The sequence below is a fragment of the Apostichopus japonicus genome, chromosome 21, assembly GCF_037975245.1.
Source record: "Apostichopus japonicus isolate 1M-3 chromosome 21, ASM3797524v1, whole genome shotgun sequence".
NCBI lineage: Eukaryota > Metazoa > Echinodermata > Holothuroidea > Aspidochirotida > Stichopodidae > Apostichopus > Apostichopus japonicus.
The window spans coordinates 17,476,491-17,489,280 of NC_092581.1; the positions used below are offsets into that span (position 1 = coordinate 17,476,491).

The window sequence follows — 12,790 nt, forward strand, 5'->3', positions numbered from 1 at the left end:
AAAATATCATCCACAGGTGCTTACAATTCTTAGCGATAGTTGTCAGGAGAAAACAACAGCTTAATGTATAAACATTGAAGTCAATTAGCAACAATAACTTAAATTCAGGAAAAGCATAATGCATTATGTAACATTTACTTACACATGCATTACTAAAGAAATATTGTAAAATCTCCACACATTGCTTATAGTATGAGATTTCTCATCAAGAGAAATTCATATCATGTAGGGTGCCATCTCAAAACTAAACAAAAGGCTTTATGAAGACCACTCCATGAAGGAGTAAAAAGGAAGAGCTTAGAGTTTGTATAGTAGAGACTCAAAGAAAAGGCTCTTTATGAAAAAGTGGTGTTGATGAAGAAGTAGGGATTCACAAAAACAGACGTTCAAGGAGAGACACTAACTAAGGAGAAACACAGTAGGGAGGAAGGGGAGGACTCTCCATGATGGATTACAGTACAGGGAGGAAGGAAGCATTCTCTGAGGAGAAGTGCAATAAAAGGATGAATGAAGAACTCCTCATGAAGGGGTGCAGTGCAGGGAGGAAGGAAGAATTCTCCGAGGAGTGCACTATAGAGACAAATGAAGGACTCCTCGTGAAGGGGTGCAGTGTTGGGAGGAAGGGGGAACACTCCATGATGGATTACAGTACAGGGAGGAAGGAAGAATTCTCCGAGGAGTGCACTATAGGGATTAAGGAAGGACTCCTCATGAAGGGGTGCACTGCATGGAGGAAGGGGAGGACTCTCCATGATGGATTACAGTACAGGGAGGAACGAAGAATTCTATGAGGAGAGCAATATAGGGACGATTGAAGGACCCCTCATTATGGGGTGCAGTGTAGAGAGGAAGGGGAGGACTCTCCATGATTTATTACAGTACAGAGAGGAAGGATGAATTCTCTGAGGAGTGCACTATAGGGATGAATGAAGGACTCCTCACGAAGGGGTGCACTGCATGGAGGAAGGGGAGGACTCTCTGTGATGGATTACAGTACAGAGAGGAACGAAGAATTCTCTGAGGAGAGCAATATAGTGACGAATTAAGGACTCCTCACGAAGGGGTGCAGTGTACGGAAGTAGGGGAGGACTCTCTGTGATGGATTACAGTACAGAGAGGAACGAAGAATTCTCTGAGGAGAGCAATATAGGGATGAATGAAGGACTCCTCATGAAGGGGTGCAGTGTAGCAATGAAGGAAGGACACCCCAGGAAGGCTTATTAAAGACAGACTATCAAACAAGCCTTTCCATGCACTCTGGATTAAATGGTTTTTCAAATTTCTAAAGTTCTTTTCAGATTAAAATTTGTTTCCTAATTTCTGTAACTTGTCCATACACTACAATATTAAACTTACTTGTATTCTTCTCTTCTGTAACTTGGCCGTACACTGCGAGATCTATCATTAGGATAAGCCACCAGAGCTTTGTCATCTCTGGACAGGCTCATTGTTTTCATCGTGTGGATATTCTTTGTCTTCGGAGCCCCTAAAACAGCAACCCTTGGTTGATAAGCCTTCAGTTCATCCACCTTGACATCCACAAGTTGACCTACTTCTCCGACAACAAGAGGGGTGATGCCTTTGAGACAAATACAACATAGATATAATTGCAGAGTACCAACATAAAGGGAGGGTTTGAAAGGTTTGAAGACTTTAGTCAAGCAGTGGTCAGGTGTCTGCTATAACTTACACAAATAACACATACAAGCCAATGATATCAAAGACTGAATGACCAGCCATATGCTATAAGCTTTATAGAGAATGTTCCTGTGAGATAAAAGTACCAATGAAAACTAATTCAGTTATTAGTTACTGATATTTTCAAGTTCATATAAAGTAAACACTAAGGATTATGTCCATACCTGGATTAAACTTTGGCTCTTTCTTCTTGAAGGTTGAGATTCCTTGACCAGTCAGCAGTATGTGGAGTGAATGTATCACCTGTTGGACACTATCGAGAGGAGTTCTCTGTTCCCCTTCTGGAGCAGCTGAATCACCCAACACGTCCATCAACTCCATCCTACGGAAATCACCGTACTGATTAGGTTTGAAGGTGATCACTATGTCCTTCGATTCTCCTGGTCTGAGCTTTCCCGACAGAGGGTGAAAGGCAAACTGTGCGACGGGTCGGAAGGCAAAAGATACAGGAAGGATTCCAGAGTCATTCTTCAGTGTGGCCAGAGAGTCGACATGTTCATTAACCGGACATTCATTAAAATGGAAGTTTGTCTGAGGAAGTATATCCACCAGAACCGGTAAAGCCGTTCCTGTTAGGGCTACCTCCAGTTTGAAAGCTATATGGTGGATGATGAAATCAAAATTCAAACATGAAAATTTGCAATTGCATCTGATGGAGAGTACATCAGTACATGCAGATACCATAAATATATATATATATTTATTTATTTAGTATATACTATCTTCCGTGGGACTGCTGAGTTAGCGCTGAGGGAATACTGGGATAGTATTTTTACGGCTGAAGAATATGAATAACATTAGATATTGCCACAAACCGAACAAACTACAAACAAATAAATAGCAGCAAGTCTAACAATGTTCCAACTATAAGGTTTGCAGGGTAGAGAAACATTGTTATGTAGATACATATTTTTCCAATGTAAAACTCTGTAGCAATTACTGCAGTTAATGTAGTGTACAAATGCATTATACCTCCGATGCCTATCTGCTTTTCATTGGTGACATCACTTCCACCAGAGTTCCCTACTGTAACGATATTCATGTAGAGGGCAAAGTCTTGTCGAGGAGGAGGCGTACTAGTTCCCTTCCACCCTTGCTGGCTGTTATTGTACCTCGGGCTGAATCGGAAGAAGATGGGCACCTTCTCATAAGGCAGTAGAGTTCCTTGGTTGGGCAGGGCTCTCATGAGTGATGTCAGTGAACTGGAGCAACTCTTGGTTTTAGCAAAGGTATCCCTTAGTGAGAGAGTCTGTTTGGTGGATTTGGTGAAATCAGCTCCCTGATGAAGAATTGAAGATGACATGCTCACAGTTCAGAGAGGAACTTATTGTAAATTCTAGTCAATTTATCTGATGAATTCACATTTGTGAATGTTATTATAAATATTATACCATTAAAATTACATACAAATCTTCCAAAACAAACTGAACTGCATTAAAAGAGCATCATATTACCATTTCCATCCCTTCGGCCTCCTCGTCGAGGACTGTCACAAAGTTGACGACGTCCGGGCTGTTGTTGAACAAAACTGCAGGTTGTGTCTTGTCAGTGCCATAGTATATACAACCAAACTTAATGCACTTAAGCTGCTGCCCGTTTTTAGGTGAGAGTATCTGTAATGAGCTCTCAACAACTTCAGCTTTGATCTGAAGGGTAGATGGCTCTTGTCCGTCAAGCTGGACTCTTTAATGAGAAATGAGAAACATAGCCACGCTTTACATTCTCTCAAAGATCTTTTAATAATAATGTGATCCTTTTGTAGAAGGATATGTACAAGAACTACTGTACAAACCTCTGAGAGCAGAACTGTATGCATGCAGAAAATTATTTTATATTTTAATACCGACTTAATAACCATTTGTCGAATTGTGCTACATTGAAAGTTTTATGAATGGTGCACAATGAGATGTCAAACTTATTTACATAGATATTGATCTAAAAATGACCTTAATAGTTCCAACAAAAACATTTATTATACTGTCTGTAAGGAATCCACATACATCCAATTTTTTGGTAAAACTGCATGAGGCTGATTTTATTTAGAAATGAATTTATTGGATACTTAAAACCTGCCTTTCTAATTTAGGCTGGCAATATTGGTGCTGGTACAGTATATATCCAAGGCTTTACAATGTTAATATGTTAGAAGGCTTAATGTCATAAAACCTGGAATATTTTATCTGTATTCTCTAGGACATTACTTACTCTGCTTCTTCATTGAGTATTCCCACATATTTTGTTACAAATTCAACCTGCAATAAAAGAGATCATATCATTATTAAAAAGTGCAGTGAGGTTTCCATGATGTACTTTGATAAACCTTCTATCTTCTTCTGCCAGCCTAGTTTCACAGTTGACCTCGATTGACCTCACATGACCTTTTTTCCACAAGGGTTCTTATACTCAATAGAAGGCGTCCAAACACTAAACACAAGATCCAGCAAACATTCTTTTATTGAGATACTTTAATTTGACAAAAGCTTTCCTTCACCTTCCCTTGCTCCACACAACAAACACTAGGGTTCTTGCAGTCAATAGTAATGTATGTGGCATCCATATGTATTATATGTTACCCATGCTTTCCTGTTTGAGATTACAGCAAACTTCATAAAGTATATCATACATCACATAGAAACAATTGTAAACAAATGTAGAAATAAAACCAAATGGTTCAAAATCAAACATCGCATAAAAATCATTTAATATTAATTTTAATTGTATCAACAATTTTTGTCAATGAATTTCTACAGGAGTTAAACAAAGCCGTACTACAAGGACTATGAACAGGATAACATGCAGGCATTAGTTTACTTACCTTAACATTCTGTGCAGTGTGTGGCTTTAATGTCCCTTTGGTTGGTTTGATAGTCACAGGTTTCTCCCCAGAATATGAGATTGTGAAATTACCAGGTAGAGTTCCATGATTATATAGTGTGATTTCTTTCGAGAGCACTTTGCAGTTCCTGACAACACATCCAAAATCAACTGGTCCTTCTAGATCAAGCAAAGGCTGAGGGCTGTAGCTGTGACAAAAAAAAAATCACAATTAATGTCTGGCTTGACAGTCTCTTGTAAAAGTCTTGGTATAGCTTGCATTGAAAAGATGAAGAAACTTTGATATATTGTCTGCAAACCTTAACTTGACTCATAGTTATTGCTTTGATTTGAAACGAATGAAAAGTGCTATTGTAGATTACCTTCCAAGTTCAAAAAGATTTGTTTATGTACATAAAAAGTAGCATTGGTCCTTGGCACAGCCACAAGTATTGTCACCCGGAAAACTTACGCACAGAGTGGAATCTCAATGACATCATCGTCCACTTGAAGTATAATCCTGTCCTGATAGTCCTGTCTCTCCTCTGTACTGAACTCTACTGTTGCTGTAACCTCCAAACCAGGGGCAACAGGTTTCTCTGGGTTTACCACTAGCAGTTTAAATTTCTACACATGGGAGAGAATGGAACAGTGGTGCAGCTAATAATTGATGCACTACAATGGTGCACTATGACATCACAGACAATTGTCGCCATTTCATCTCCTCAAGAGGACTGTTAAGCATACTGTATTGTAATCTAAATAACCAAGATTTTCCAGTTCTTTGGTTACATTGACAATGTTAATTCAACTAAGAGTATTACTTTTACTAAGTTAAATTTGCTTAGGTTGAGTATAATCTACAGGTATGAGATAGTTCTGAGTTAATTTGCTCATATAGTATTCAAAGGATTTCAAATTACCTTTCAAATGGCATATTTTGATCATTTGCATAGAAGAAAATTTTCCAAGAAACTTGTGTGAGTTTCAATTCTTTCTCTTATATGAGCAGGTTGTGTTTATAATGCCAAATAAATATCCTTAAATTGACACAAAAATTAGTACTATTATGTCCTTTGACAATTTCAAGATAGGAAACTAGAACAATCTTTTCACTGCCAGCACCTCATGAACATTGTTACTTACTCGATCAATACATTCTGTGAAATTCTTAAGTTTAAGCATCTAACCACCGGCTAGAAGCTTTCACAGTTTGCAAATTATCTAACTTAGTTTAATCCATCTGTAACATAACTGTTTGTGTTGGTTTCCACTATAATACTTCCTAAATATGGCTTTTAACTGTATAAAATAGTTTGCAACTATAATATTCAGTTTACCTAATTCATACAGCTATTGAAGCATGGGATAATAAGGGTATCAGAATCAGTTAAATATGAACTAGTTATAGCCTAGGAGTAGGTAGCGAAGGCCGATTCTGATTTCTGAATGACCTATTTTGCGTGCCTAGGTAGAGTGAAGCAGAAACACATTTTCTATGTCGGAAAATACCGATGGCTGAATGACACTGCCCCCATACTAGGCTAGCCTAGCTAAAAATAGAATACAAACCTTAGAATCCGGGCCATGAAACTTAATCTGCTTGCTGCTTGAGCTGATGTTCTGAACAGTTACATTTTGGCAATGAATGGTTGATGTTTCAGCATCATAAAACTCGATGACAGGTGGAATTATTCTAACTCCAACCACGTCTCCATCCATTGCAAGGGAATGAGAACCGGACGTAGGCTAGGGCTCGAAACCAAAGGCCTACCTTGAGTATGATACTTTTGCGTAACGTTAGGAACTAGCCTAGGCTTGTACCCTAACTCTGGGATATTCGACTATCGTTAGACCTGTACCCAGTCTTGTCTGACTCTGAGGCTAACCTTAGAAGAGGACTGAAATCATTATACTTAATTAAGAAGGCGAGCATAAGTTCTAAGTTGTCTGTAGATTCCCTTTGTAGTCTAGAGGGACCGTAAACGATAATATATTATAAGCTGATCATGTTAAAAACGCAGGGCAGTACATGGAAGCAGCCATCTTCGTTGCCATCTGGTTGCTATGTTAGCCTAGGCCTAAAGATATTTTGGTCACACTGAATCTTTTGAATTTGATTAAATTGAATTTAAATCCCCTTCCCTCACGAATCTCAAATTATGTTCCCTTCTCAGTACCTCTGAATTGTCCCAAAAGCTAAAGTTTGCATTTAATGTACGTTTTGATTACTTTTTTAAAACTAATACATATTCATTTTAGGGGATTTTTCATACTTCAAGGCGTGAGAATTATTCAATCAGTTGCTATGGCCGTGTTTACATCGAGACGTCCAAATGAGATCAGTGCACTTGTAGTTAGTAAATCGTTGTAGAGTTAACCTATGGTAATTTCATCTATGATAAAGCTACGTATACAGCAATACTATATACATAGAAAAGGCTATTAACTTCTGCGTGGTCAGTTCTTTTGGGGGAAAACTGCTCTAATTGAAGAAACCGGATAAGCCTGGACTAAAGTTAATTTTAGAAGTGAGATCTACTTGTACTTTACTGTCTTGGAGTCATGGGTATCGACTACTATGCGATTCTTGGGCTTACAAGATCAGCTGTAGATGCTGATATCAAAAAAGCGTAAGTTGTAGCTAGCCTAGCTTAAGTTGTAGCTAGCCTAGCTTAAATAGGGCTAATTTGGGCCCATGCACGGTTAGGCCTTACTTAGTTTCCGTCACGGAAAACAATGACTTTCCCAACTCACATTATTTTTGTGGCGGAAGGTGATTTTCTTTGGTTAACCTTTTTTTTTAATATTATCAATTTCTTCAAAGATGTAATTGAAATATCTTGAACCTTTCCATATTTCTTTTGGTCATTTGTGGTGATTAGAATTCAATTTTACATATGTACAGAGTTTGTTATGTCAACAAAAAGTTGCTATGTTGTAGGGGACTCTCTGTGGCATATGCAACAGGGAGGGGATCCCCCTGTCCCATCATCAGTTGGGTAATTTTACATTCAGCCAGGAAGAATTAGACCACTGTAATGGGTGTGCACCCCTTTTCAAACACACATAAAAATTCAAGAGTATTATTTTATTTATTAGCACAACATTGTGTTTATACCTAATGATAGACCTAACTTATTGTCCTAATAAGTAATATGCCTCAGAATGCAGCATTTGCCATCCAAGCTTTACATCTTTTTAAGGAGGATCCCCAGAACCCATGCATGGGCATCACCTTCAAATACCCACCCCATTCTTTATAAGAAGGGGGTGTGCAAGCGCAGGTTGAAGTTTCATGGCAAGCAGTCACTACAAGGATCATCACTGTGGTTGTCTTGTTGGTAAAATGTCCATTTTAAGTAAAGTAGTATTCTAAGTTAGAACTTGATGTTCTTAATAAGCAGCTGTTCACTCCCTGGTCCACTGCCTACATACCTCATTTGATAGTGGCGCCATAACTCCCAAGAAACCTATCAACATTCGTTTTAAATATGTTTTGTTGTATTCACAGCTATAGAAAGTTAGCACTGAAATACCATCCAGATAAGAACCAGGAGCCAATAGCCCCAGACAAATTTAGACAGACAGGAGAAGCCTTTGATGTTCTCAGTGATGGTAAGTTCAACCATTGTATACTAGCCTATAAAATAAGACCTTGTACTAACTGCCCTTGCATGCTCTAAAATAAAGAAAAAAAGACCCTCAAACAATGTAACAATTCATTAAAGAAATGGCAACCCAAACTTGATCATTAATCATTGATGACAGAGGACATTCATTGAAAGCTTAAACTGACAACTTTGGCAAATTTGTCTAGACATGAAAGAACCGATCCAAAAGATGCAAACCCTATGCGTTTGCTCAGGTTGAGAGAGCTATCCAAATGTTTTATCATTTTATCAAATGATTTTCCAAACTTTGCTTAAGTTGGTTGCATAATATGAATGCTGTCAATTGTCTGCATCTTTGGGTCAATACCACATCCCCATAGCATTATGTATGACAAAGATGTGAATTTTCACAAAGATGTGAAATGTATGAGAATTGTTCCTCTTAGCATAGTCATTATCCGGCTTTGAAAATGTCACATGGAATGTCTTTGCAATGATAAAAAACTAATTAAAGCTGTCATTTAATCCCAGGCTGGATTTAGTTATTCTGTCAAATTTGAGCATTCAACACAAAAATAAGCAAATAAATAAATAAATAAAATAAATAAAATATATATAACAAAAAACAGCAGTATATTGCAAATCTTATAAACTGACCCAATCTAATAACGTCCAATTTACCCAAATTTTGCCAGGTGCAAACAGTGATTCCTGTTTGTAATGTTCTATTTGTTTCTCATTTGAAGCTCAAAGAAAAGCGGTTTATGATCAATTTGGTGAGGAAGGGCTGAAGAATGGAGTTCCCGTTGGAAGCGGTGAGGATGTCCTATGGCTTCCAGGTTACACCTTCCATGGTGACCCTCATAAGGTGTTTTCGGACTTCTTTGGTGGTAACAATCCATTTAGTGGTGAGGATGCAACTTGTTTATGTTTTATGATTCAATATGAAAATTAAAACTATAATCATGTAATGGGCAATGAATTTTTGGATGAAGGATGAACTCTAGTGAGAGCGTGGTGGTCAATTGGCTAAGCATTTGACTCGTGACCCAAGGATTGCTGGTTCGATTCCTGCCTAGTTCATTATGTTGTGTCCTTGAGCAAGATGCTTTATCTCAATTGCCTCTCTCCACCCAGGGGTTAAATGGGTACCTGTGAGGTAACTTGTCATTGGGCGCAGTATATAACTGCTGCTGACTGGAGGGGTTGTCTCTGGGACTGGTTATCATTGACCAGGGGTAATATAACGTCTGTAAAGCGCTTTGAGGCCTATCGCTGGTATAAAGCGCTATATAAAAAGCAAATATTATTATGATAATGATCTAGTCGGTGTCACATATTACTGTTATATTCAGTCTGTAGATTAACTACACTTGAGATGTTCTCATTCCATTTCAAGTTGACCTGTTTCTTTTCATTTCTTTCTTTCTATAATGTTCTACTTTATAGAGTTTTTCGATGGTAACCATGGTGATCACAGCAATGGATTTGGAGGTCTGTCAGGGAGAGGCAGAAAAAAGCAGGATCCATCGATAGAGCGGGATCTTGTGCTCAGTTTGGAAGAAATATTTCATGGCTGCACGAAGAAAATGAAAATCTCTCGAAGAGTAAGAAAACACTTGTTTGAATTGATGTCAATTCTAACTGTTGTAAAACTTAAAGCAGGACTCTGGGTTGGACATACAAAGTTCAGATAATATGCTTTTATATAAATATTGATGAATGGGTATCTTAAAACTACTTCTTTGTTCAAAATTGTTATTGTTAAGACTTGTCTCTCTCACAGAAATCCAGCATAGTGTACATTAGATATGTGTTTGAACTGCAATCAGGTGCAACTTCATGTTTTCCTGTTACCATGATCATGTCAACAGAGAGTCAACTAGAGACTTTTCATGATATTCTCAGGCCAACTGCAGAACAAAAACTGGGCAGCCTCAGGTTTTTGTCTCGTTTGCAGACACAAGAAAATAGTAAAGTAATCTTGTCTCAAGGGTCGGCACTCTGGTTTTCACCTTGCATCCATACCATCATTTTCGACGGATTCTTTCAGTTCACATCACAATCATCCTTCGTGATATTTTCATGTGAATTTCTTGAAATTGTAATCGGTGGTTGATATTTTTTTGCCATTCAGGTCATGAATGAAGACGGTCACACATCGAGCATTCGAGATAAAATCCTCACAATTTCTGTACAGAAAGGTTGGCGTGAGGGTACTCGCATCACCTTTCCCAAAGAAGGGGATCAGGGACCCAACAACATCCCAGCAGATATAGTCTTCGTTGTACGAGATAAACCTCACCCGAGGTTCGCCAGGGAGAGCAATAATCTTGTGTTTGTGGCTAAGGTGTTGCTGGGCAAGGCTCTGACAGGTTGCAGTGTTGATTTGCCGACATTAGACGGAAGATTACTAACCATTCCAATCAATGATATCATAAGGTGAGAAGGTATTCTTGGCATCCTGTAGGATATGTGGTGTGAGGGTATTGTTAGTGTCGTTAGTATCAAGGATTTCCTGAAGTTGTTAAGATTTTGTTGATGTCAGTACAATGACATCATTTGGTCATATAGTGTTCTTCATGGCAATATCAGTGGTACTATAGGGTATATATATATATATATATATATATATGAATTTATATATATATATTTATATGTGTGGGTGTATGCGTTTGTTTTGTATTCTGACCGAGAACTTGAACAAAAGAATTCCGGGTCCTCGGTTGTGATTTCTAAAGAATCTCCACGTCCTCGGAAGAATTCTATTGTATGGGGTATTGTTAAGGTTAGGGTACGTGGATTTGAACAATGGAAAATACAATGGGGTCCTCGGTCTGAATGTAATACAAACATGTGTGTGTATATCTGTTTATTTTTCTAATGATGTGGTATCATTTATATTTAAGCATCTGTTTTTGCACTATTCATATGTCACTCTTTTTGTTTGGATTTTCAGCCCTGGATATGAGAAGATTGTACCAGGAGAGGGCATGCCGATATCCCAAAACCCCAACGTCCGAGGAGACTTAATCATTCGTTTCGATATTGAATTTCCAAAACAGTTAACTTCTGAAAAGAAGCTTGCTCTCAAGGAGTCACTTCTGTAAACATTGAACTATGACAGCTTAATATGTTAATGTGTATATAAATGAAATACACCCCTTACATGCTTGTGTATTCGCCTGATTTTGTTGAAAACAGGAAATATATTGGAGGAAGGATGTCAAGTGTTATCCATTGCATTTTGTGGACTTGTATGTTTACAGCTGGATGCTTTCAGAAATGTCAACATTACAGTTCTCTTTACCTTGATAACTTATTATTTTGGATGTGATGGCATTTATGCACTTCCATACAGGAGACACGTTTTTGCAGTTACTACCAGTTTAGCTTTGAGAATGACAAATTATAATAATTTTCCATTCATATCAGTGTTTACTGCTGATGTGTATTATAATGGAATGATTTTAGATGTAATCGATTCACAATAAACACAGGGCTTACCATTTCCATGTCAACGTCTGATAAAGTAAGATGATAGTCCATCAAAGACAATATTTTACAGCACAATGTTTGATATTTCTATACATCACCAAATATGTTTTTATGTCTATAATACTTTCATTACATCAGAATTCAAATCTTTGAAGGTATCATCAAGTACAAGCTGTTGGTATCAGTAATTTATTAGATAATATCACCAAATGATAAATGAATTTCTTTCTTTGCTCGTATTAACTGAGGTTAACTTGTATGATGTAATGAATGGAATATTTTTGGTGCCCACAAAATGCTTTCTTAATGGTATGTGCAGTGAACTGTATCTCACAAAGCAAATTCTCTAAATCAAATTGCAGTAAAGAACAGATTGCATTTGTATAGGGAGTGAACAGCAGGTGCATGGTTTGTTATAGTTGACATCTGCAATTCAGTTGAAAGTGTACAGTGATATTTAGAATCTATACGTCTCCTTGAGTTTCAGAGATGTGGAAAGTGCTATCAAAAAATGCTAGGAGGAAGATGCTATGAACTAATTAATATTCCAATATTTGTGTTTTAACTTTCATCTTTTATCAGTCAGTCAGTTGGATTATATTTTAGTGTACAGCTCTGTACTGTTTAATATAACCTGTTTAATTACGACATTGCCATTGTCTCTTTCTTTTGTTTTGCTCATTGTATTCTAGGAGAATACTTGAGTACACGATTATATCCTCAATAATGTCCATTTTATAGTGCACTTTTGATCTTTTCTCAGGGGTATCTTCAAAAAAAGAAATTTGGTAAAATTTGCAAATAGGAATGTTAATTGGAAAAAACGAGTATAAAAGACAAAACTGGACTAAGGTGTCCTGATTTCTCGGGGAAGACAACCCCAGAAGAAGTTCAATCATCGCTAGTGCTCCCTTTTCTTAGAGGGTTTTAATATGTTCGTTCTCATATGTTTAGTAGACACGCCTGGGTGAACCCAGTGAACGTGGAATCGTTCCAACACCCACAGTACTAGACACCCTTGTGCGACCCCCGCTCTCTTCAGAATTTTATGAACTTACAACCTATCAAATCCACCGAAGTATGTTACAAATGCAGTGACAAATATATATCAAGGTTGAGGGCGACATGCAACTTTTGCAAATGAAAAACGCTCCTTGATTGCCACC

At 37.7% G+C, this 12,790-nt stretch overlaps 2 protein-coding genes across 3 annotated transcripts in view; one reads left to right on the forward strand and one right to left on the reverse strand.

Annotated features, from left to right (window-relative positions):
- The window catches only part of LOC139962550 (cilia- and flagella-associated protein 47-like), a 42,860-nt gene extending 36,280 nt beyond the window's left edge, over window positions 1–6,580 (reverse strand). For both annotated transcript variants that reach the window (XM_071962650.1, XM_071962649.1), the window contains exons 1-8: window positions 6,085–6,580; window positions 4,985–5,139; window positions 4,514–4,721; window positions 3,904–3,950; window positions 3,153–3,381; window positions 2,671–2,977; window positions 1,863–2,294; window positions 1,357–1,579 (exon numbers count right to left, since the gene is read on the reverse strand). In XM_071962650.1, the coding sequence (XP_071818751.1) occupies window positions 1,357–1,579; window positions 1,863–2,294; window positions 2,671–2,977; window positions 3,153–3,381; window positions 3,904–3,950; window positions 4,514–4,721; window positions 4,985–5,139; window positions 6,085–6,234 (1,751 nt within the window). In that variant the 5' untranslated portion in view covers window positions 6,235–6,580. The remainder of the gene's footprint in view (window positions 1–1,356; window positions 1,580–1,862; window positions 2,295–2,670; window positions 2,978–3,152; window positions 3,382–3,903; window positions 3,951–4,513; window positions 4,722–4,984; window positions 5,140–6,084) is intronic.
- Window positions 6,581–6,875: 295 nt separating this feature from the next.
- Window positions 6,876–12,272, forward strand: LOC139962552 (dnaJ homolog subfamily B member 13-like). Its single transcript, XM_071962656.1, has 6 exons — window positions 6,876–7,145; window positions 8,027–8,130; window positions 8,873–9,034; window positions 9,576–9,733; window positions 10,264–10,568; window positions 11,086–12,272. Exons 1-6 carry the CDS (start codon window positions 7,078–7,080, stop codon window positions 11,234–11,236), a joined length of 948 nt encoding a protein of 315 aa, XP_071818757.1. The 5' UTR covers window positions 6,876–7,077; the 3' UTR covers window positions 11,237–12,272.
- Window positions 12,273–12,790: the final 518 nt, after the last annotated feature.